This window comes from Mastigoproctus giganteus, chromosome 1, assembly GCF_048544385.1.
Source record: "Mastigoproctus giganteus isolate SK-2022 chromosome 1, ASM4854438v1, whole genome shotgun sequence".
Classification (NCBI taxonomy): domain Eukaryota; kingdom Metazoa; phylum Arthropoda; class Arachnida; order Uropygi; family Thelyphonidae; genus Mastigoproctus; species Mastigoproctus giganteus.
In genome coordinates this window covers 78,257,173-78,282,152 of record NC_143575.1, presented here as the reverse complement: position 1 = coordinate 78,282,152, position 24,980 = coordinate 78,257,173, and the positions used below count along the sequence as shown (strand labels likewise).

General features: G+C 36.9%; 1 protein-coding gene across 1 annotated transcript in view; it reads left to right on the top strand.

The window, feature by feature from the left end:
- LOC150090910 (serine/threonine-protein kinase DCLK1-like) overlaps positions 1–24,980 on the top strand; it is a 482,386-nt gene that overhangs the window by 56,155 nt on the left and 401,251 nt on the right. Inside the window, exon 2 of the mRNA XM_090377039.1 lies at positions 2,877–2,973. Coding sequence (XP_090233165.1) covers positions 2,877–2,973 — 97 coding nt within the window. The remainder of the gene's footprint in view (positions 1–2,876; positions 2,974–24,980) is intronic.

Below are 24,980 nucleotides of genomic sequence, written 5' to 3'. Positions count from 1 at the left end.
TGAATACGGTGCTGTTTCTTGTATTCTATCTATCTTGTGAACTCCTCTGACCGTTTGGTCATCCCGGAGTATAAACAGAAAATTTATTTATTTATAACAACTAGAAGAAATAATGCAACGATTGGCACCCAGCCCTGCGATAGAAGGCCCCACAATTCATTGCAGAATACAGGTCTCTCGACGTCACACTTTTAACTATAACAAGCACATTTACACATTCTTATAACTTAAAGGGTAGCCCTGGGGATAAGCACCAGACCACCAGCAAGGATGACATTGGTTCGAGCCTAAATAAAACAAAAATAGAAAAAATATGCAACGCCATCTAGGGAGCAAAATAAGAACAAAAATAAATATTTTTCCCCCTTGACTCAACAGCCAATCAGAACAGGCCCTGCCCACCAAATCAACAGCCAATCAGAGTGCTCGTTTATATCTCCCAACCAATCAGCGCGCTCGTTCAAACATAAGTCTTATCTTCTAGCATATAAAGAAGGCTGGGAACCCCTGGTCTAAATTTTTGTAATAGTAATCAGGGAGAGTATGCTACTTCAACAAAATAGAGAAAAATTAGTCAGATGGCCAAGAAGTGGCAATTGGAATTTAACATTGACGAATGCAAGGTACTGCATGTGGGTAGCAGTAATGTATGTAGTAACAGTACCCAGAACGACATACTAATTATGTGGTACCACACACACACACACAGGGTAGTGCAGAATGAAAAAGACTTAGGTGTAATGTGTGGTCAGATATGAAATTCTCTGAGCTTCACAGAGGTTGTTAGACACCTGTGATGAAATCTGAACTTGGTGTTTAAGACTTTGAATGGATTAAGAAAGCTAAATGTCGATGGAAATCTTTACTTTTGCTCTGACAGTGCATGAGGAGGTATAAATTTAAATCGAGGAAGGGTTTGCATGTTAGATGTGCAGAAATTTTCTTTCACCCAACAGGTAGTTATTGTTGGAACAAGCTATCATCTGGTGTTGTGAAAGTGGATAGTTTGAATAAATTTAAGGAAGGATTATGCAAATTATTAGAGCGGACAGATATATGACGGGGGAAATTTTTTTTTGGCTGATGCTGCATAACTTATTTCCTTGTATCATTTGTTAAATACTAACTTTATTCATTCATTTATGTTACTGTCTAACCTTTTTCAAGAAGAATTTCTTTTATTGACTTAAATTTGACCTTCTACTAATATGTTTAAACTAGCCAAAGTTTCACTAGCATTTAGGAATTTCAAATGACCTTAAAATGATTTTTAACAATTTAATATTTTGATTATTGAAATTTCTTGAATACTAATAATTTGATGTTCATCCTAGAAGTTTCAAGTTGTGAGGGACGTGCATTTGCACATGTAGAGAGAAAATAATAAGATTAAATCATACATAGTACATTCAAACAGTTCCCAGAATTGCACACTGGTATTTAAATGGTTTGTGCTATGGCCATAAGGTTTTATGGGGCATTGATGTTGATATTAACTTTGGTGCGCACGCCAAGTGGGAACTGGCTTAACTATTTCATTTGTTTGTCACAACTGATTGATTGTGGAATGTTACAGTTTGGATAGTGTGCTAACATCAAAGTATTTTAAACTTGAGAAAAGTGCAACAGAGATGCTGCATGCATTAGAAAGTTTATGGAGATGATGCTTTGAAGAAAACAGCAGTTTGAGCAGGAAATGCTGGAAATTGAACAGGAAAATGAATCTCATAGTGTAACAACGATGGAATTGTAATGAAAGTGAAGGAACTCGTGAAATGATAAGGCAAATGACATTTGTTGAGATTGCTCGTGAAGTTGGACTGTCTGCAGACTCAGTACACGCAATCTTGATGGAAGATTTTGGGATGCATCATGTGTGTGTGCAAAGTTTGTTCCCCACTTTCTGTCAATGGTCAACAGGAAAGCCATCGCAGGTTATCTGTTTGAAAAATCTACGTATGATCTGAGCTTCCTAAGAAAAGTGGTCACTGGGAATGACTGTTGTTTGTCTATATCCCTAGACTAAGGTGAAATCATCCGAAGGGCACACAAAAATGTTTTCATGGCTCAAGAAGTCTCTTGCAACAAAATTCAATGTCAAAGTTGTGCTAATTGTTTTTTTTTTTGATGATGTGGACATATTGCACCATGAATTTGTGATCGGGAGGGGGAAGCATTACTACATTGAAGTTTTGACACATTTGTATGAAAATATGAGGCAAAGACGACCTCAGAAATGGAAAGATACCTGGATCCTGCGCCATAAAAATGTGCCCAGTCACATGGTGATGGCATTTCAGCAGTTCTTGCCTGCAAAAAACATCGCAGTTATGTAGCAGCCCCCCTAATCCTTTGACCACGCACTATCTAACTCTTAGCTGTTCTCTAAACTGAATATGGGGATTTGGTGTCATTTTTTACTACTGTGGACGATATCAAAGAAAAAAAAACACTGAAGCAGCCCTATGTGCACTAAAAAAACATGATTTTAAAGAATGTTTCAAAGCTTGGAAAGATCAATGAAGCAAGTTTATGTGTACATGCACAGAAGAAAGGTACTTTTTAAAAGTACCTTTCTTCTGTGCGTGTGCACATAAACTAGTAAAATTCCTGAAACTTTTTGCATCTACCTCGCTTATCTGTTTTTTCCATAACTTTATACTTTTAATATGCTTATATTATCTACAATAAAGTTGGATTAGTTTCAGTACTGAATTACTGTTTGTGAAAATTATATAAAACAAAATAAAGTCAATTTGTGCTAAACTGAATGATTGAGAGCATATATTTGGGTAATATCCTACATGTAGAAGATGTGATGAATTTAATTTTTGTTTATTTATGTCACTGATTAATCCCTTTCATTGCTTTGTTAGGTATCCAGTTTAGCTGACTTCTTTGGAGAGGAGGATATTTTTATTGCTTATGGACCAGAAAAATTTTCTCATGATGATTTTGATCTTGACTCAGAAGGTAAGATAGCTAGTAATACAAAATAGTTCCAGTAATTAGAAAATTTGGCAAAGGTAAAGAAAGCCAACACAAGAACCACGGCGAACTTCGGGTAACTTACCGTTCAAACTTTTTTTGCCGCTACCGCACTAGTGTTGCTTGCTCAGTAAACAGATTGTAGGTGTTATTGGTTTGAAGCAGAAGTCGAGAACAATATATTGATTGACATATAGGCGTGGCAGACAATGTACTGATTGGTGCGTGAACACAACAGACAATAACATTGGTTTAGTCTCACTTGTCCTAATCTCAGAAGCACTAATGAACACTTTCCATAATGGTGAAAAAAAGTCAGGTTACACAAGTCTCATGGGAGTTTGTACCCCCTCCCAAAGTGGAGGGGGGGGTAACCTGACCTTTTTTTTTTAGAATCGTGGGTGGCCTAGTGCAGTGGTCTCAAACTGGCGGCCTGCGGGCCGCATCCGGCCCCTGAAGCAATTTTACACGGCCTGCGAATACATTTCAGTTATGTATTTGTTGTAAATACGGGTCTTATACTCACTTTCATTTTGTAAAAAAAAAAAATAAATTCCGGCCCGTCAGCTGCTTTCAGATCGTGCATTTGGCCCGCATGCAATTTGAGTTTGAGACCACTGGCCTAGTGGATAAATTGTTTATTAACAAAATATTAATTTTTTATTATGTATTTTTTATTGCATGCGTATTCGTGAAAGTGTCTTTAAAAATAAACTGTGTTTATTTTTAAAGACATTTGCACAGATATGCATGTATAATAGCATCAATCAATACTTCAATAGCTATTTGCAATACAGTAAACCCCCGCTATTCGCGGTATCTGTATTCACGGTTTCACGGTCGCTGATTTAATATGAAATGAAACCTAAAAAAAATGTGAATTTTAAAGCGAAGTGAACATTTTTCGCCATAAAAAAACATGGGCATGGCTAAAATTATCTTTTCCTGTCAAAACAGTGCTCAGTGGGTGGGGGGAGAGGGGTGACAAAATCGCGAGCATGGATGTTTCTTGCTAATCCTTGTTCAGTATGTGTTATGTGCTTGTCATGGAAGGTTTCGTCGTTTGCTTTTAATTTATATGCTTATAAATTGAATAAATTTATCAATTTATAAATTGATATGCTTACAAAAGTGATAAATCTACCATTTTGCAGTGTAAAACAGACTTTTTCGAGTGTGCTAATGGAAGAAAGTGACTTTATTGTGGAGAAGTTCTTTCTAACCCGTACAAAAATATGGCTACAAATAACGGGAAATGTGAAAAGATCAAAGGTGATGACTAGCGAATAAAATTGAGTTATTAGATAAAATTTCTAATGGTGAAAGTGTCTCCTCAGTGGCAAAACATTATAAAATCAATGAGTCAACGGTATGATCAATCAAGAAATCGGAAGAAAAAGTCCGCCGTAGTGTCCGTGAAAACGCGCTAATTGCTTCAAAAATTTGCTCTGTAACTCGTGATGTTAAATTTGAAAAAATGGAAAAGGTTTTAAATCTGTGGATAGAAGACCGAACTCAAAATAAAATTCCCTTAAGTTCACTCATCATTCGTGAAAAGGCAAAACTCCTTTATCAACACTTTAGCGAAACTGGTGATAGCACTGGCGAGATAACTTTTTTAGCTAGCAAAGGCGCTGATTTGAAAGATTTATTTGAAATTTCTAATAAATATTACATTTAATATTAAATTGTTTCTTATATTCATTTCGATGGCATATGCTTGCATTTCACTATGTACTGTCTATGTACATAGTCATTTTATGAAGGTACATATATACATACATAGACAATTTTAGACTAGTTTTTCTTATATATTTCATACTTTGAAAAGGAACCCCTTTATTACTATGGGAGCCATAACTCAGTATTCGCGTTTTCGGTATTCGCTGCATTTCTCAGGAACGTAACCCCCTCGAATAGCGGGGGTTTACTGTATATATACACAGTGCTGCCACTTTATTAGGTACACCTACCTAATGGCGTGTTGATCCGCCTTTAGCCTTCAAGACAGCCTGAATTTGTCTAGGCATAGATTGAACAAGATGCTGAAAACGTTGTGTAGGAATGGAGTACCGTGCAGACATGAGTGTGTCACGAAGTTCTTTGAGATTCGACGGAGGTGTAGGCCTGCAGCGAACAGACCTTTCCATCTCATCACAAAGATGTTCAGTAGGATTGAGATCCGTGGACTGAGCAGGCCAATGCAGCAAAGAAAAGTCATTGTCATGTTCCTGGAACCATTCCATAGTGATTTGATCTTTGTGTATTAACGCATTATCCTGCTGGAAGCAACCATCTGACTGAGGATAAACTGTCAACATGAACGGATGCACTTGGTCAGCAACGATGTTTAGGTACGATGTGGCATTCAGATGTGAATCTCTGGGTATCAATGGACCCAACTTGTGCCAAGAAAACATTCCCTGCACAGTAGTTGTCAGACATGACGGATCCATGGATTCATGTTGTTTTTGCCAAATTCTGAGCCTTCCAACATGATGCACCAGGAACTTCGACTCATAAGACCAAGCAACTGTTTTCCAATCCTCGATAGTCCAGTGCTGGTGTTGCTGTGTCTACAGGAGGTGTTCTGTCTTGTTCTTCATTGATAACAAAGGTACGCAATGTGGCCGTCGGCTGTTGTAGCCCATTCACAACAAAGTGCAACTACTGGTCTGTTGTGATATTTTGTTCTGTGCACCAAGGTTGTATTCTGACGTGATGTGGAACATTGTGGCCCATCTGTTTGCTTGCACAATTCTAGTCATCGTCCTCTGACCTCTCTCATCAACAAGCGATTTTCTTCCACAGGAGTGCCATTGAGAGGATGTTTTCAGTTTGTTTTACCATTCTCGATACACCCTTGAAACTGTGGTGCGTGAAAAGTTCAGGAGAACTGCCGTTTCAGAGATGCTTTGTCCAGCACATCTTGCTTGTTGTTTGTTTATTTGGTTTTTAGGAGCATGAGCAACTAAGGCGATATTTCTCCGGGATATTTCATGGTCATTCCCTGACCTTTCCGCATCCTCCATATTTGGTGGTGACGGGCTCGAACCCTGGACTAATCAAGAAGCGTGTGCTACGCACTGCTGCTCCTGGCTACAGAGGCGCCAGCACAGCTTGCACCTACTACCATGCCACCTACTACTAATATGCAGTGGCGGACAAAAATACTGCATCACCTTAAAAAAAGTAACATTTGTAGTGAAACGTATAAGATATTGTTTTATTACAGTAATTTTGTTTGTCGCAAAGCAAAGGTATTACTTCAGCCGATTCTATAAAGACGGTGTTCGACGGGTACACACGCTCATTAATATCCTGTTTTGCAGAGATGTAAGAATGGCTCCCTATGGTCAGTTGACACCAAGAAAAAAAAAGTGTAGCTGTTGCTCTGTCCCAGGAAGGGCTTTCTATGCGTGCTATCGCTGATAAAATAGGCTGCCACCAGTCAACAGTATCCTGGGATCTGAAATTAAAGTGTGGAACCGGTGTTGTGAAGAGAAGACCTGGATCAGGCTGTACGAGAGTGACTACACCTTACCAAGATCGATATTTGAAATGGCTATGCCTTCGTAATTGCCATGCTAGTGCTCCTGATCTAAAACTGGACTTTGAGATTGCCTCTGGTATCAAAACAAGTGCACGAACTATCCAAAGAATAGTTCGTGCACTTGTGGTCTTTTGGAATGTGGTCTGCATTCCAATCGGCCCAAGAAGAAGCCTTTGTTGACCCAAGAAATGAGGAAGAAGTGACTTGCTTGGGCTAAAACGCATGTTTCACGGACAAAGGAGTAATGGGACACCGTCATCTTTTCCGATGAATCGAAATTCAACCTGCAAGGCTCGGATGGGAAGCGATATGTCAGATGAAGAAATCGGAGGGATACCATCCTGACTGCATAACACCGACTGTAAAGTTCCCAGCTGATCAGATGGTCTGGGGATGCATAAAGCAAAGGGGTGGGGCGAATTAAGTTTTTTAATGGAATGGTGAATGCAGAAACCTACACTTCTATCTTGGAGGAGTGTCTGAAACCCGTTATTAGGGATCATCACACAGACGTCCAAAACTGCATTTTTCAACAGGACTCAGTACACAGTATCTTGCAGCCGACTGGGCTAGCCAGGTGGGTAAAGTGCCTGCCTGGCAACCCAAAGATCGTGGGTTCGAATCCCACCTCGGGCTTGGATCAGAGTAAATTGCAAAAACTTTGGAAGATGCATTATGGCCACAGAAGCCAATGTGCCAACAACTAACACACAAAAAAAAAAAAAAAACAGTACCTTGCCACACAACAAAATTGGTAAGTTTTATGCTATTTAGATTTAATGATGAGTTTGTCTTCTTGTTTCACAAGGCTTAAAACATTTATACCATCGTTCTTCTCAAAGGTTCAGTCATACCTCAGAAATGCTGGCATTACAGTGTTGGACTGGCCTGGCAACAGTCCACATTTGAAGCCTATTGAAAATTGCTGGTACATAATGTCGTCTAAAATTGCTCAGAAGAAGCCAACAAGTAAGATTCAGCTGCAGGAGAGCATTGTAATTGTGTGGTACCAAGAAATTGGGTAACCATATCCAGAAGTTGATTAACTCTATGCCAGATCGTTGCAAGGCTGTAATTGCATCTCGAGGACGAACAACAAAATATTGAGGACGTATTTTGCTGATTTACAGTACATAATATTCTTACGTTAACTTGTCATTTCAGTTTTTACACGTAAATGTAATAAAATTTATGTTTGGCTGTCATGATTGCCATTTGCATGATTTCTCATATTTCCATTAGTTACGTATTTTACTCTTTGGGAAGGTAATAATAACGAAAACATTGTTGGTACCTAAAGTAGTGGGTCCTAGGACTTTAACTACTTCATCATGGGGTCGGCAGCCAAAACTGTAGGAGCCACTGCAATAAGCAGGGTCTCTGTTTCTGTTATGATGTATATGTACAAAACGTATACAATCATAGCCGACAGAGACCAAAAGGAAGGACTAAAATTCAAGCATAAATAAAAATAAATAAAGTAGGGTTAAAAATCTAAAATAATGCCAATTAAATCCTGTTAAAGGAAAAATGAATGAAAGTTTGAATTCAGAAAGAAGGCAAAATTCATTATTAAATTTAAACAAAGCAACTTAAGATAAAGGAAAAAAGTAAGGTTTGTGACAACTTACTGTGTGCTTAGACCGGAATCAGTGAAATTAGCTGAGCGTGGTGAATACAGAGCTACATCGGAGACCTAAGATGAAAGCTGATAGTTCTCTGTAGAGTATATTTATATCATTTGAAGTAACCCGAGTGGGGGGCCGTGAAATCGTCAAATAGAACCATACCCGTGTCACGGGGAAGTAAGCAATTAAACCAGTGTTTCTCAACCTGTATGCTGCGCCACATTAGTGTGATGCGTATGCTTAAGGTGTGCCATGGAAAATGAAAGTAAAAAAATTAATAAATCCAAGTTTTATTATAAAAATTAATTGAAATAAAAACTTCGTTTATTTAAGCTGCCCCGATCCCAGCCCTTTCCATTGGTCTATGTGACGTCACGTTTTGATTCCCAGTATTAGATCTGTTCATCTTTAATCTTTTATTCACCTTTTGATTCACCTAGTAGTAGATCTGTTCACCTTTATTCAGCCATTCTTATCCATTGAGAGACTCTCCCAGGCACCCTGCAGTTGTATAAGTGCAACTTGGTAAGCAGCATAGTAAGAAATTTCCTTTGTGTTTTAAAAGTACTTTTTGGGTTTTTATATCTCTAAAGCGTCATATTCAGTTAATTCATATAGAACAGGTATTATCAGTAAACTGTATTAGTACATTTTCTACAAAAATTAAAGTTAGAAGTAACTTTAATTTTTTTAGAAATTATTATTGATGGATAAATTTTTAGTGAAAGGAAATCAGAAGAGGCAAAAACAACGAGCTTGGAGAAAATGACAAAAACAAAAATGATCAGCCATCAACATCAAAAAAGAAAACGTCATAAATATGATGATGATTATCTGGTGATGGGATTTTCGTATACTGATATCCAAGATTGTCCTTTATGTAGTTTAAAATTGTTGAATGAATCAATGGTGCCGAGTAAATTGGAGTGTTATTTACACGAGAATTTATCGCCCAAAACTATGGAATATTTTAAAAGATTGTAGGTCTCTACAAAAAACAAGGTACAGAATTTTATAGTATGGCTGTAATATCTTATGAAGCTAAAGAAGCCTTTTGAGTAGCCAAACTGGTGGCAAAAAAAAAAGAAAAAAAAAAAGAAGAAATCTCCCCTGATTGCAAGAAGTCTGATTTTACCAGCATGTCGTGAAAAGTATTTTCATGTGAATGGTAATCGTGAAAAGTATTTTGGGAGAGGAAGCTGAAAAAAAAATAATGACAGTACCACTCTCGAACAGCACAATTAGCAGGCTATAAAAGAAATGGCCGATGATATTGAAAGATAATTTGTTCGAAATATTAATAATTTGGTTGACTGTTTGCATTGCAAGTGGATAATTCTACAGATATTAGCGGGAAAGCCCAATTAATAGCATTTGTCAGGTTTATCAAAAATGACACAATTATTAATCTTTTTTTTTTTTTTTTTTTTATGTTGTTGTAAAAAAACTCCCCAAAAGAACAACAACTGGCTAAGTTATTTTCGAAGTAATGAATAATTATTTACAAAAGTGTTGTATATTATGGAAGTCGTGTCGGCCTTTGCACCGACGGTGCTCCTGCAATGACAGGAGCACTAAAAGGATTTATGAACTCAGTAAAACAACACAATTAAAATATTATTCAACACACTGTTTTATACACAGAGATGTTCTAGTAGCGAAGGCAGTTGTATCCGATTTAAAACTTGTACTTTGTCAAGCGACTTTATCAATTATATCAAAACTAAACCACAAGGGCACCTCCGTAGTCAGATGGGCAGGAGCAGCAGTGCATAGCACACGCTTCTTGATTAGACCGGGGTTCGAGCACATGACCACCAAATACGGAGGATGCAGAAAGGTCAGGGAATGACCACCGCATATCCCCGGAGCAATATGGCCTTAGTTGCCAATGCTCCTAAACACCAAATAACAAAAACAGACCACAAAAAATATGTATTTTCAGAAAATTACACGATGAACTGGAGTCTGATCATTTTTCTTTAATAATGCATACTGAGGTTTGGTGGCTATGAAAAGGAAATGTACTTATCCCTACATATGAGTTGCGTGAGGAAATGCTCAAATTTTTTTTTCACTGGACCAATCAGAATTTTGTGATTATTTAAATGATGAACTTTGGTGCTGTAAATTAGCTTTTCTAGAAGATTTATTTGCGCAGCTTAATAAATTAAATATCAGTATGCAAGGTCCATAGAAAAATTTACTCACTTCTACTGACAAGTTGTTCGCCTTTAAAGAAAAGTTAAGTATATGGAAAAAATATGTAAATGAAAAAAATTTAGAAATGTTTCCCTTGACTGTAAAAACAAATTATACTAAAATAATTAACGTAATAAGCAAAACATCAGAGCTATTATAGACAAAAATTGAACATTACTTTCCATCCCTTGATACCAAAAGTTATTTGTGGGTAGAGACCTATTTGCAACGAGAAACCTTCCGATGTTAGAACTTAATCTGCAAGAGGAAGAAGAATTGGCTGAGATCCTCAGTGACCAGTTGCTGGATATTCACTTTAAAATAATACTAATATAGGTTGATCATCACTAATCCGGCAACGTTGGGACCTGTGGGGTGCTGGATCAGGGAGTTTTGCCAGATCACCGGTGGTTATTTTAGCACATACATTTTACCAAACAGCTAACCACCTCCTTCTACCTTTAACACGTTGACTGCCAAGCTAGTTTAAGAAAAAAATTCCCCAGGGGCCAAAAAATATTTAGGAAATAATTTGATTAGTAATTCTGAAATAAATATTGTAATGTCAGTGTTGTCGTTTTTTCACTTAATGTATAAAAAAAAAAAGTTTTTTTTTTTTATGTCGCATATATGTGGTCAACGTGGCCACATACGTTTGTTACTTTATTTCTTGAGAAGCCGTGGAGCCGACCGGACTAGCCAGGTGGGTAAAGTGCCTGGCAATCCAAAGGTTGCGGGTTTGAATCCTGCCTTGGGCTTGGATCAGAGTAAAAATGCAAAAAATTTTGGGAAGTGCATTATGGCCACAGAAGCCGATATGCCAACAACTAACAAAAAAAAAAAAAAAAAAAAAGCGAAGCCGTGTCGGCCACATACGTGTGACGCTATTACGGCATACATATGAAGGTTGTTTGTGATTAGTTTATTGCACGTGCAGTGAGCGCTGCAATACAACTAATTACATAAAATAAATTCTCAAACATCGCATTAAGTTAATAAGTTTGTCAGTATTGTTCAAGATTTTGTGAAAACAAGTTCGTTAGTGCGCTGTATTATCCATCATATTGTGTTGTGTTTTTGCACAAGTTTGTATAAGTGTGTTGTGAAAAAAAAAGAAGAAATCTAAAAAGGAATGGCCAAAAGAAAATTATTATTATTAATACAATACAATACAATACAATACTTTATTTATCAAGAGAATTCGTTTACAATAAATGAACTTGTTAAGAAAAGTAAATTTCTTGACAACAAGTTGTAGTTCTTCCTTTACAAGTTTTGTACAAATTTGTTATCTTACAGAAAAGACTATGAAGTCACTACACATAGTATATTCCACACTGTAAACAGAGGTAGTTTATCTGCATATCAATTCTAATCTTCTGTGTCATTGAGTATCAAGAATTTTCTTATTAGGAATTTTAATTTGGAGATGGGATAACTTCTCCTGAGCCTGAAATCAATGCTAGCCAACAAGTTGTTTATTACATTCATTATGTGCCTATCTCCAAATCTATTTAGTATCCTAGGGTGAGGCAAAGTAATTGCTTTTGGGTTCCTTAAATTATGTTAGACATTTCTTTGCAGATTCGACTCTTCAAAAATAGTGTTAAGATTTTTTAAGAATAGATTTAACTTCAGTTTTTGAACTGGATACAATATTTTATGTTTCAACAAAAATTGACTTCTCTTATTCAGGTCATTCCAAGAGTTTGTCCCCATTAAAAGTTTCAGAATCCTATTCATTAAGTTGTCTATTGCCCTTATTTCTGTTTTATTTGCTTGTGCCCATATGTTTACTAAATAATTGAGTTGGGAGTCCACTAATGCATAATATAAGGTTACTTTTGTTCTAAGATTTAACTTATTCTTAATGTAGTAGAAAAAGTACACATAAAATAATAATAATAATTTTCTTACTAAGATAAGAGGAACTGAGAGAAATTGCTGGAATTTACAATTAAGCAGAGTTAAATTTCTCACAGACACACCGCTGTCGAGTTTTTTTCAGATGTTCAACTTTATCTGTTATGGACCATGTACGGTGTTTGCGCTTTACACTACGAGAGGCACTTCCTTTATGCATTGGAACCATGGCTGGGGCTAAATGTGAGCAGGTTATAATAATAAATGTAGAAAAACAAGTGGGAATGGATTGCCAGTGTTTACGAGTTTGCGCCAACAGCTGATGCTGCAACCAATGCAACCAAAACAGTAGCGGCAGGGTGGTGTGCTGACCTGGGAAATTTTAAATTATGTTCACGGAAATTATGTCCGAATTAGCAATTGAACTGGATTACCGGTGGCCAGTGATGGATGCAGAAAAACAAGTGGGAATGGCTTGCCAGTGTTTACGAGTTCGTGCCAACAGCTGATGCTGCAACCAATGCAACCAAAACAGCAGCGGCAGGCTGGTGCGCTGACCTGGAAAATTTTAAATTACGTTCACGGAAATTATGTCCGAATTAGCAGTGGAACCGGATTACCGGTAGCCAGTGATGGTCAACCCGTATGAGCAAATTTTGAATCAGAATGAATATCCACAAATTTCCGAAAAGGCAATTAGAATTTTTTTGCCATTTTCCACTTCCTACTTTTAAGAAACAGGGTTTCCTGCTTTAAACGAGATTAAACAAAGAGAGAGAGAGAGACTAAAGTCGGTAGAAGAGGAGCTGAGAACAAGGGTTTATTGTGCCTCACAATGAACTCTTGTATTAAAAAACTGATGTTATAATTCTATATTTGTTTGTTTTTATATAATTATGTTAATTTTTTAAAATATTTTTTTTTAAATTTAATGCAATTCATGTATGTTCAAAAAAGAACATCAAACCATTTAAAACAAATAATAAATGTATTATTACCTATACCAACAGAAATAACTTCCAGTTTGTGAATATACAGTTGAACCTCTATACAAAGGGTACTAGGAAAGTTTTGCAATATGATGCAACAATGAATCACAGGAAGCTGCTTGTTGCTGCATGTTGAGACATGTTCATACATGCATAGTAGCCGCCGCGCCAAGTCGATGGGCTCGGTTATTCATTAGTAGTGAGAGTGTAAAGTGCTTGCGATGGCATTGTGGTCACGAAATGAGATAAGGACAGTTTTGCGGTATAATTTCGTGCGTGGTTTAACCATAGACCAGTGCTTAGAAGAAATGACTCTTGCACTAGATGATGATTGTCCACATCGTACAACGATATTCAGGTGGTATAGAGAATTCCAAAGGGGAAATTTCACTCTGGAAGATTCTGAGAGGCCGGGAAGGCCACGAACGTCAGTTACGGAGGAAAACGTTACTGCTGTGAGGAAAATGCTTGACGAAAACAGGCGAGTGACCTACCAACAGATAGAGGATACTTTGGGCTTAAATGCACCAGCAATTCGTTCGATTCTGCAAGATCATTTGCATGTGAAGAAACTTTGTTCTCTCTGGGTGCCGCATCAACTGACTGAAGAGCAGATGACACGACGTGTGACTTGGTGCCGGGAGATGTTAAAAAAGTTTGATAAGGGACAATCTCGGTATGTGAACAACATCGTGACACGTGACGAGACTTGGCTGTACTATTACGATCTGCCGACCAAGGCTCAAAACAAAGTTTGGGTCTTTGATGATGACGACACACCCGTAATTGTCAGAAAATCTCGATCTGTAAAGAAGAAAATGATAGCTGTATTTTTCAAATCGAGTGGAATTGTGGAACGTGTCGTTTTGGACATGCAGAAGACAGTCACAGCTAAGTGGTATACTGAACAATGCCTGCCTAAAGTCATTGGATCTATGAAGAACCTGCGGCCAAAGTCAAGAATGGACACCTGGTACCTCCATCACGATAATGCTCCAGCTCAAAGCGCCAAAGCCCGCACCAAATATTTGACCACGACAGGACTGAAACTTCTCGAGAACCCTCCCTACAGTCCAGACCTTGCTCCCTGCGACTTTGCATTGTTCCCGCATGTGAAAATGAAGCTAAAAGGGAGGCGGTTTTCCAGTGATGAGGACCTTCTACGGGCTTGGGACAACGAGTGTGCTTTACTCCCTAGTGAAACTTGGCAGAACTGGTTTAAAGATTGGTTTCGGAGGATGGAGAGGTGTACTGAATGTAGAGGAAATTACTTTGAAAAAATTAAATAAACAAAGCTGTATTGCAAAACTTTCCTAGTACCCTTTGTATAAATAAATTGATCGTTTCCTTGACAAAATTCGTTATACAGAAATATGACCTTTTCAACAATGAAAAATATTGTAAATTCAAAAATATAGTAAAAGATGGGAAATAAATCAGAAATAATTGGGAATGGTTACATTTATTAATACATATATTTTAAGAAATGACTATGTACATAATGCTCAAAATATATTAGTACACTTTTAAAATATTAGTACACTTGTCATAAAATATTGGGTTATTTTTTGTTGTACACTGGATTCTACTGTACACCGTTCATAAAAATGTTCAACTTTGTTTAAACTTGAACCACTGAGATATATTTTCTGTTACATTTTCTTCCCACTGAAGGCCTGCCAAAGTTTCTTGTTTGGAGTGTTTAATATTGCCCTCATTTTCATTCAGCTCATCGTCGATATTGTCACTAGTTCTTTAAATACGCGCCAAAATATTGAAGTCACTCGGATATTCAGCTGCTATGACATCATTATCAACTCCTAAAAATTCTTCAAGAACAATTTCTCCACTGATCAAACCTTGTTTGGAAATTTTCCCATGGTTGCTCAATGTTTTCTAGTAGTTCATCCCTCTCATCTCTGTTAATTAGCATTTTAGCAAAACCTGCTTTTGTGAAACAATTCTTAATCGTTGTTTCCATCACATCTTGATTCCACACTTTCGCCAACTCTGATATGCACATCCACAAATCTATAACAAAATCTATAGGTTGGTTGCTTTCTATTCTCAGTATTATTTTTTTCAGTATGAGCCTTCGGTAGTACATTTTCAAATTCTTGATAACGCCTTAGTCCATTGGCTGTAGTCATGGCTGGATTTAAACTTGTTGTGGCCCTAAGCTATAACATGTATGAGGCCCTTCTCCCTTACTGTTCACCTGTGACAATATTAAAAAGGATTTTTTAAGATGGAGCGCGGCCCGTTGGAACGTGAGGCCCTAAGCTGTAGCTTGTTTAGCTTATATGTAAATCCGGCACTGGCTGCAGTTAAGATAAATTATTCAGAAGGAAGTTGTCTGCACGGGTAGCACAGTGGTATCATCACCGTCCTCCTCACACCAGGTGGAAAAGGCCAGGTTTGAATCCTGTTGATGACGCGAGGAACTTTAATGGGCTTTTTTCATACTGTGGCTGAGTTAGTCGGTCCCAGGTGTAGATAGCAAGGTTCCCCCCACAGAAACTGGAGTTCTTTCATCCAGAAAAACAGGCAAATTGATCAGAGAATCCACGCGATTTACAGACACAAATACGGGTTAATGTAATCAATTACAGGGAACTCTAATATAATAATAATAAAAAAATAAATAATAATTTTCAGAAGGAAGAAAACAAGCTTCACACTTGTAAGTTTCGAAATTACCGAAGGAAGGTGGGCAGGGCAGTTGTTTTACAATCAACGCGATTTTTCTGTTTCCTTTGGTCATCTTTCTATAGAAATTTAAAATCCACTGCTCAAAATGTTCGCTTGTCATTCAAGATTTTTTGTTGTAGTTCAAATCTAATGACTTTACTCCTTTGAAACATAGCGGTTGTTTACTTTTGCCTATTACCAAAAGCTTCAGTTTTTTATTACCAGCCATATTTTCAACCAAGAGTGTAATTCTCTCCTTACTATTTTTACTACCTACACCAGTCCAGTGGAAGAATACCTTAATATATTAGGGGTCCCCGTGAGTCTGGGAATTTTCTGAAATCAATCAAGTCAGGTGTTAAAGTGGGAGGGGTTAAAATAAGGGGATAAAAAAAATATATATATAACATAATATAATATAATTGTAGGCCTCTTTGAGGAATAGGATTTTCAGAATAATAAAGATAATAAAACCACCCCCACAATTGGCGAGCGTAAGCCAGGATAATTCTGCACAACGGAAGGCTGAGTTCAGAACGACAGGAAAATATATATACATGTATATATATATGTAATCCAGTTGCTGAAACTGATAGAAAAAATTCAGCTGGCGAGCCAGAAAGTGAAAAGTGAAAAAGTAAGTAGTTAAAGTGGGTACTGAAATAGAATTTCCTTGTGTTTAGAATTAGGTGAATTAAGTTATAGAATAAGAAAGGTATTGACAACAAATAACGAGTTAATTAGATTAAACCCCAACCTCGAAAGATAAGTCATGGCTACAAGGAGAGCGAACAGCAGTAGGGATAGAGAAAGGGAGGAAAATATCAACGGGCAGGAGACATCAGGAGAAACAATTGTTAGTATAGGGAATGATAATAGGGGCCCAATTAAGTTAAGCAAATTTTTAAAAGTATTTAAAGGGGAACCATCAGAAAATGTGGAACATTTTCTGAGAAAACTGAAAATGATTAAGGAAAAGGAAGAATTAACGGAACTAGAAATAGTCATGATGGCGGAATTCAAGCTAGAGGGCAGGGCCCAGACTAGGTATTTAGAGGAGACCCAAGGGATGGAAATAGCAACATTAGACAAATTTGAAAAGATATTAAGGAAGTTATTTTCCCCAAAGATCACGTTCCTAGAAGGAATCGGGATATTAAATAATTATAGTCAAAATAATCGCGAAAGCATAGAGGACTATTACAAAAGGTTTTTAACAGTAAAATTAAATACAGAAGTATCAGAAAAAGAAAATAGCGCCTTTGACAAAATCCTGATGGGACAATTTTTGATGGGGGTCAGGGATAAATATAAGCGAGAGATTCTAAGGAGAAAACCCAATTCATTAGCCGAGGCCATGAAACTAGCCACTGATGAGGAAAAGCTAGATCTCCAAGGTCGGGGGGCAATAAGAGGGGACATAAATGTATTAGCCACAGGAGAAGGGACAAAACCGAAAGGTAATAAAGAAAGGGAAGGCGAAATTAAGTTAGAAGGGCTAGAAAAACAGATAGCGGGAATGGAAATAAAGTTAAATAAATTATTAGAGCAATTAAACACAAAAAACAATGCACTAGATGAAAATAATAGGCAGGGGGGTGAAAGACCGCAAACGGGGCAGAGCACAAGAGGTAAGTACAACGACACAGAGGGGTGGAAAGGGGAAGTCAAAGAAGTTAGGCGAGAAAGATATGGAAAGAAATGCTATATATGCGGGCGAAGCAATCACTGGGCCAAAGACTGCTGGTATAGGGATAGATATCACGGGGACAGAAATGAACACTGCCAAGACAGGGGCACAAATCAAGGGCAGCATATAAGTATGAATGCTCTGCATCTTAGACACTGGGAAAATAATTCCTGTGAAAAAGGGAGGAATAAATCAGGCAGCACAAGGACGATGCCCCTCACACATAGAAGTAAGTTTATGAATAAAGAACCAATAGTTTTGGCCAATCGAGGACATAAATGGAATCATCAAGGTCAGGTGAAGTGTTATAGGTGCAGCAGATATGGGCATATAGCCAGATTCTGCCGGACTCAGATGGTGGATCAGGGAGTCAAGTATGGGAATACTGATCCCAGAAAGTCATGGAAGATCAAGAGAGGTCGATTTTATCCTTGGCGCTCAAGAAACCTCATATTTGGTCCAATAGAGTGCAAGGATAGGCCAGAAATGAGAGAGATGAATTATGGAAGTCCGGTAAGTGAGAGAAACGACAAGAGATCAAGCTCGGTAATTGAAAGGAAAGAAAAGAAGTGGAAAGAGACTGAAAAAATTGATGTGAAAGGGCGAAAGAAGGGACCCAGACGGCGGAATAGGACCAAAACACTACACGTGGGAACATTAGAAGTAAAGGAGAAAGATAAAGAGAAACATGAAGATAGCGAACTGTTAAATAAAGTGGAAGAAAGTGGAGGTGAAAAGAATGACAACTGGGTAAATGAATCAACAGAGTCGAAGAGAATCGAATGGCCATGGAACCACAGAACTGAAACTTCCTATGGGGAAAGGGCCCTCAAGTTGAAAGAGACAAACAGACTACAACAAATGTATTTAGGAGCAGTATTTAATGAAAACATGGGATGGGAATAGTTTTAGAAAAAAAAAAATTTAAGTAATGTCATGTATATAATTGTATATAGAAAATTTAGAAGGAGGGATAGATTGTAGTTAATAAGTAGGCCCTGGAAGAAGGCACATCCGCCTGAGGACCTGTATAAAATTTATATATATGGGATATAAATTTTAGGGGGAGAGAGATGCAATGTAAGGACCCAGCCTTACAATAATTTAATAAAGGTTGTTAAATATTGGAAGAATTAATTGTGGCGTATATAGTTAGTTTCAGACAAGTATCATTTGTTAAGAAACACTGAAATTCGAAGGTTATTCCAGACACACCCAGTTAGTTAAATCTCGGTTGTATGGAAAAATTCCTTAAGCGAGTCAGTAAAAGCAATCATAATGGACCGAAACAAATCCCACTTAAGACAGGAGCATATACACTATAGAAAGGGCACTGAGTGCGGAAGTGGCCCTATTATAGATTTCACGGTTCGACCTCTAGCAGGTGTGGGCGACTAGAAATGGATATGGGGGTGAGGTCACAAAGAAAGCCTGAAACTCTTAGCTGACCGGAACTTACGTTTAAATTCTAGAAATATCCAGTAATTTCCAGTCTATCGGAAGTTCGATCACACTAGGAAAAAGAAAGCACGCCCACGGAAATGAAGGGAGACGAATAGGATCACGAAGGAAAGGATAGGGAAGTCAACGATTGGCCAGGAAGAAAGCGGTGGGAAATTTGAGAGAAAGGAGAGAAGGGAAGAAAAAATTGATACTGAGCTTTCGGAGAGGAGTTTTTGTGGTGGAAGCAGTCCTGGGGAGATGGAAGCTGTAGTGGGAGAATTGATTATAAGAATTTATTTTGTGAAAGTCTAGAGTCGGAAGTATCGTTCCCTTGAAGAAGTTAATGCAGTCTATGGAGGAAGAATGGTGAAACGCCCTAGAGGCAAATTTCTCGATTGAGCAGTTGAGTGACTAGTCGACCCGGAAGGTATCCCAGTCCTCGGACGCAACGCAGATGGAGGAAGAAAGGAGATAAGATCCGGTATTACCTTCAGCCGTGCAGTACCCGGTAGAGAAACCCAGGATAGATTACTGTGTTCCCCGGATGAGCAACCTTTCGCTTTCCAGTCCTCACCCCGAACAGATAGGAAGAGAGACCGAGCAGGGAGGAATACCAGACCATTGCGTAAGTGTTAGAATAAGTACTGAGAATATAATTTGTAAAAAAAAGGGGAACTAATTTAATAATGAAAAGGACTCTAGGAGGACGCTATAAGTTTTAAGAGAGAATGTCAAAGTACTAAATATATATACATATATATTTGAACGAGTGTAATACTTAAGGAGTGATAATTCAATTTAGTATAGAGATCAGAGTAATGCAATTTAAGAGTAAGTTAATCTGTAGTAGGAAGTAAAAATTTTGTCCTTGAATTATTGTGAATGTTAAATTGCTGTGAGTATGACTTATTTGGGGTAGAAAATGATTAAACAGGTAAACAATTAAATGAGCATCTAGCCCTAATTGTGAAATAGTGGATTAATTGAACGGAAAGGTAACTAAGTAAATTGGTTGGATATTGTTGACTGTTGACATGTTTGCAAGTAAGGATTCTGGAATGAATATATATGTATTTCCTAATAAGTTGGGAAACGAGCACTTATGAAATTATATTTTGTCTGTTCATTGGCTGATGGTGGTTTATTGACTTACATGGACTGTTAAGGAGCAAAGAGGCAGATTGTGCATTGTGAGGGGTAATAAATGCCCGGACCTACTGAAATCTTTGTAGAGCAACATGAAGAGACACAGTGATATATATGTAGATATATATAAGTATTAGGATTTAGTAGTTCTTTTGATAACAAGGTTGACTGTAAATTACAAGATATATACACATTTAAAAATTAGTAAAATAACAAGTGTCAAACTAAATACTGTATTCTGTTAAAGGTTATTGAAATTTTCTTATATATAATATGACAATAAAAAACAAATTTGTATATTCTACATTCTTGTGTGTGTGTCTGTCATTTCTAAACTCAGCCAGTCCAGTGGAAGAATACCTTAATATATTAGGGGTCCCCGTGAGTCTGGGAATTTTCTGAAATCAATCAAGTCAGGTGTTAAAGTGGGAGGGGTTAAAATAAGGGGATAAAAAAAATATATATATAACATAATATAATATAATTGTAGGCCTCTTTGAGGAATAGGATTTTCAGAATAATAAAGATAATAAAACCACCCCCACAACGGCACCCCTAAGTAATTTATTTTATTTTGCGACACCCCTACTCAATTTTCTGCCTGTAGCTCCGATTTTCTCTCTGTATATATTTCTGTGTGTGTGTGTGTGTGTGTGTGTATATATATATATATATATATATATATATATATATATATATATATATTCGTACACATACACATAGTCAGTCCTCGTATAGCATGATAGTTGTGTTCCTAGAAACCCTCGTGCAGTATAAACAAGAGGCCCTATGGGAAAAATAGGGTTAGGTGCCGACCACCCAAGATTGAACACACATTTGTAACCGAAACATTACAAAACGCAATAAATAATCGTAATAAAATACGTAAGTATTTTATTACGATAATTTTTACGATTACTATTTATTACTATTTATTTATTTACTTATTACGATTACTATTATGTAATAAAATATTGCTAATGCTTTTGCTTCTGTCGTAAGCACACTTGTTTTTTGTTTGATTTTCTATCCAAACAGATGACAGCCGTTCCATCTCTTCCAATTCTTTGTGTCTTAATCCAATGGATTTTAATTACACTTTGAGTTGTTCCTGCTATGAAAGTTGTTTTTATTTTCTCTACATTCTTTGTAATTCTCGGCGTTGCCTCATTTAGGCCTGCAGCACGTGCAATATCACATGGTGTTTCATTTCGCTCAAAGCGTTTCACAATTTCATATTTTTTCTCTATCGACAGAGGCGGACTGGCCATAAGCCTTGCCCGGAGGCCGGTATGATTTTGGCCATAAACCATAGTATGAGGCCACTATAAATTTTCCTGGGTAAGAATTTTTGATCCAGTCCACCTCTGTTTATTGATATTGCTTTGATTTTTCTCTCTGAATCTGCAGTCTTCACCAGGACGCTTTTAAGTATTTTGCTAATTTTTAGTTAATAAAACACAATTACAAAACGAGGAGGCACGCTTTATACACATAAACAAAGCTGTGCACGTGTAGCAACTGAATAAACAACACCGTAAAGGCAGAGATACACTATATTAATACCTCACATTTTACTAAAGCACATTTCTGGGGGTTACTACCATAAAACAATAAAATACAATTTCCAGTTGCGTTTCTGCTAGTGGAATCTGTTATAAACTGGTAGTAAACTCGATCTAATTGCATTTGCGGCACCTCCGTTAGCCAGGTGGGAAGGAGCAGCAGTGCGTAGCACACGCTTCTTGATTAGACGGGGTTCGAGCCCGTCACCACCAAATACGGAGGATGCGGAAAGGTCAGGGAATGACCACGGAGCAATATGGCCTTAGTTGCTAATGCTCCTAAAAACCAAATAACAAAAAACAAAACTAATTGCATTTGCGATTATACCGATAGCTGGAATTGTGTTGGTTTTTACATTATTATGGTGAAATGCGTTTCCCCTTCACTGATATAAAAAACATAAATACATTTTCAGAATCTTCTCTTCATTCCTATCGTGCTGCGTTCAATTGTGGTGATTCTGCGTTCGACTGCCATTTCTTGTAAACACAAAGGCAAATCGTGCATAAGCGAATTCGGTTCGTGTTATATAAGATATCGTTCCCCTACTTATAAATCGTGTATGATCGAATTCGTGTAGTGTAAACACGTGTTATACGAAGACTGACTGTATATATAATATTAAAAAATATATATGTTATATGATATTTATTACAATAATATAATTATAAAAATTACATTTCATAATATAAATTATATATATATATACAGTATATCATTTTATTCTTTATATAGAGGTATTAAGCAAACATCAATTATAGATTAGCACAAAATTAAAAACATACCGTACACCTTTTTATAATGAAATACAGCAGACCCTCATTATAACGCGGTTCACTTTATGCTGTTCTTATATTATAAACCTGTATCTGACTATAATGCTGTCACAAATCACTATAACGCTCTTTTACCAGCGTACAGATTGCATTTTTGGCATGTTTAATGAAAATGTTTCATCTGATGGGGTAAACTTCAAAATGAATAGCAAAATAGCATTAAAATATTTCCCATGGCGACTTGAGAAATTTTCCCTCGCTCAGTGAAATTTTCTTTCACGCTAATTTAATTGCAGTACAGTGACTTGTTACGGAGTTCTGAATTCAACATTTTAAAAAATGATCAAGTGTATTGCTTGTAATATTTGTATTATGTGCATTTATCCGAAGTCTAGTCATCACTCAGTACAGTATTAGACATAGTGCATAACAGACAGTTTACTTGAACGTTGAATCATAATTAATGCAACCAACGCAGTTACATTTTTGAAGAGTTGATAATGGTGGATAAGAATTAAAAAGTGACAACATCTGGACATGGTACATACAAAGCCTACTAAGGTAAGAAAAAGACTGAATTTCAAAATTAAATTATACGTTTTGAAATGAATCGATTCCGTTCAACGACAAGTGGATGTGTGCGATAATTTAGGACTGGCAGGTTCAACTGTAAGAACAATTATATAAAAAATAAAGAATTAATTTAGCAGCGGGAAAGACGGCTGTTCCACTGCAAGCAACTAGGCCGTCTATTATAATTGAAATGGTGGAGAGACTTCTAAATAATTTTATTGAAGATAATATCCAACGCACAATTCCGTTTAGTTAAATATTATTAAAAAAAAAAAAAAAAAAAAAAGAGATTAGTCTATATGATGATCTGAAGAAAACTCACCTAAAAAAAAAAAAAAAAGCAGAACCATTTAAAACTAGTAAGGGTTGGTTAAATAGATTTAAAATCCAGGGAGAAGCCGCAAGTGCAGATCAAGGAGCCGAAACTTTCAAAATATTACTATTAGCCATATAGTGCAAGGAAGCCTGTGGCTTATGCTGCACCAGCCAAAAAAAAAAAAAAACCCTTCCAATGTTACCCGGAGAGAATCAGAAGTAGAGGGCAAGAAAGAGAAGAATGATGATATCCAGCTTGAGACACTAGGTTTGCCAAGCCCATACTTACCAGATGTGAGCCCCTGAGGCTGAATAGAACTTGTTAAAATTATTGAAGAGGGGTATTATGTTTTATACTTCTCAACAAGTTTTTAACATAGATGAAGCAGGACTTTTTTGGAAACAAATGTCTAAAAGAAGTTTCATATTGTGAAAGAAGAAAAAAACATGCCAGGTTTCAAAGCAGTGAAGGATCGGTTGACTTTACTGTTGGTTGGTAATGCTGCAGGGGATTTTAAATTAAAACCCATTTTTAGTCTAGGTGGTAGATGACTTTCATCAACCGGTGAAATACCACCACTTTACTTATTGGAGGCTTGAAGTGGTTAAACCAATGTTTAGTCTCTAGAGCAAAGTTTCTGGCATCCCCTCCCCCCATACTTCTCCTTCAACCCATGCACGGTACTAAGTACTATAGGTTTTGATACCTTTCGTGTTTGGGGTTTTCATAAAAAAAAAAAAAAAAGTTTACCAGGAAAAGGGCCAAAGTACAACCCAAAATCGATTAAATTAAAATCAATTTAGATCAATTAAACTCATTATTTTAATTGGAATTTTAAGTTTAATTTTGATACGTTAGTAGTTGCCACATAATTATATACATATATAATGCAGAATATTTTATATGTACAAATAATATGGCCTTAGTTGCTAATGCTCCTAAAAACCAAATAACAACAAATATGTACAAATATTTGAATATTAAATATTTTGACCAACATTTGTGCATATTTTCACTACCATTTATTATTGATTAGGAAATATCCTATGGCACCGACCGCAATTCACAAATACATGTTACCTTATGGGAATGCGGTGCTCGATTAACGCAGATTCATTTAGCGCTCTGTTTTTCCGGAATGAATTATCAGCGTTAAGCGGGGGTCACCTGTAAACATATAAATTAAAAAATAATAATAAATTTAAGTTACTTAAACCCAAATTACATGGCACACACCTGGAATGTTGTTGCAACACCCTAAGGTGCCACAGCACCCTGGTTGAAAACCACTGACCTACACATTTATCACCTTTAAAAGTTAATGTCTTGTTCGGCAAACGTTTAAAAAATAGACCTGTTTCATCAATGTTGAATATGTCTTTGGACTAGTAACCCTCTATAAATTTTTTCAAAACTGTTTCTTTCCAGTGGGTATAGTCTTTTTCGATTGCAACTCCACTTTAATCAGAAATAACTTTTTCGAGTAAGACCTGACACTCTTTAAATTTGTCCAGCCAACCAGAAGTGGCTTGAAATGTTTTGTGCCCCAGAAAAGA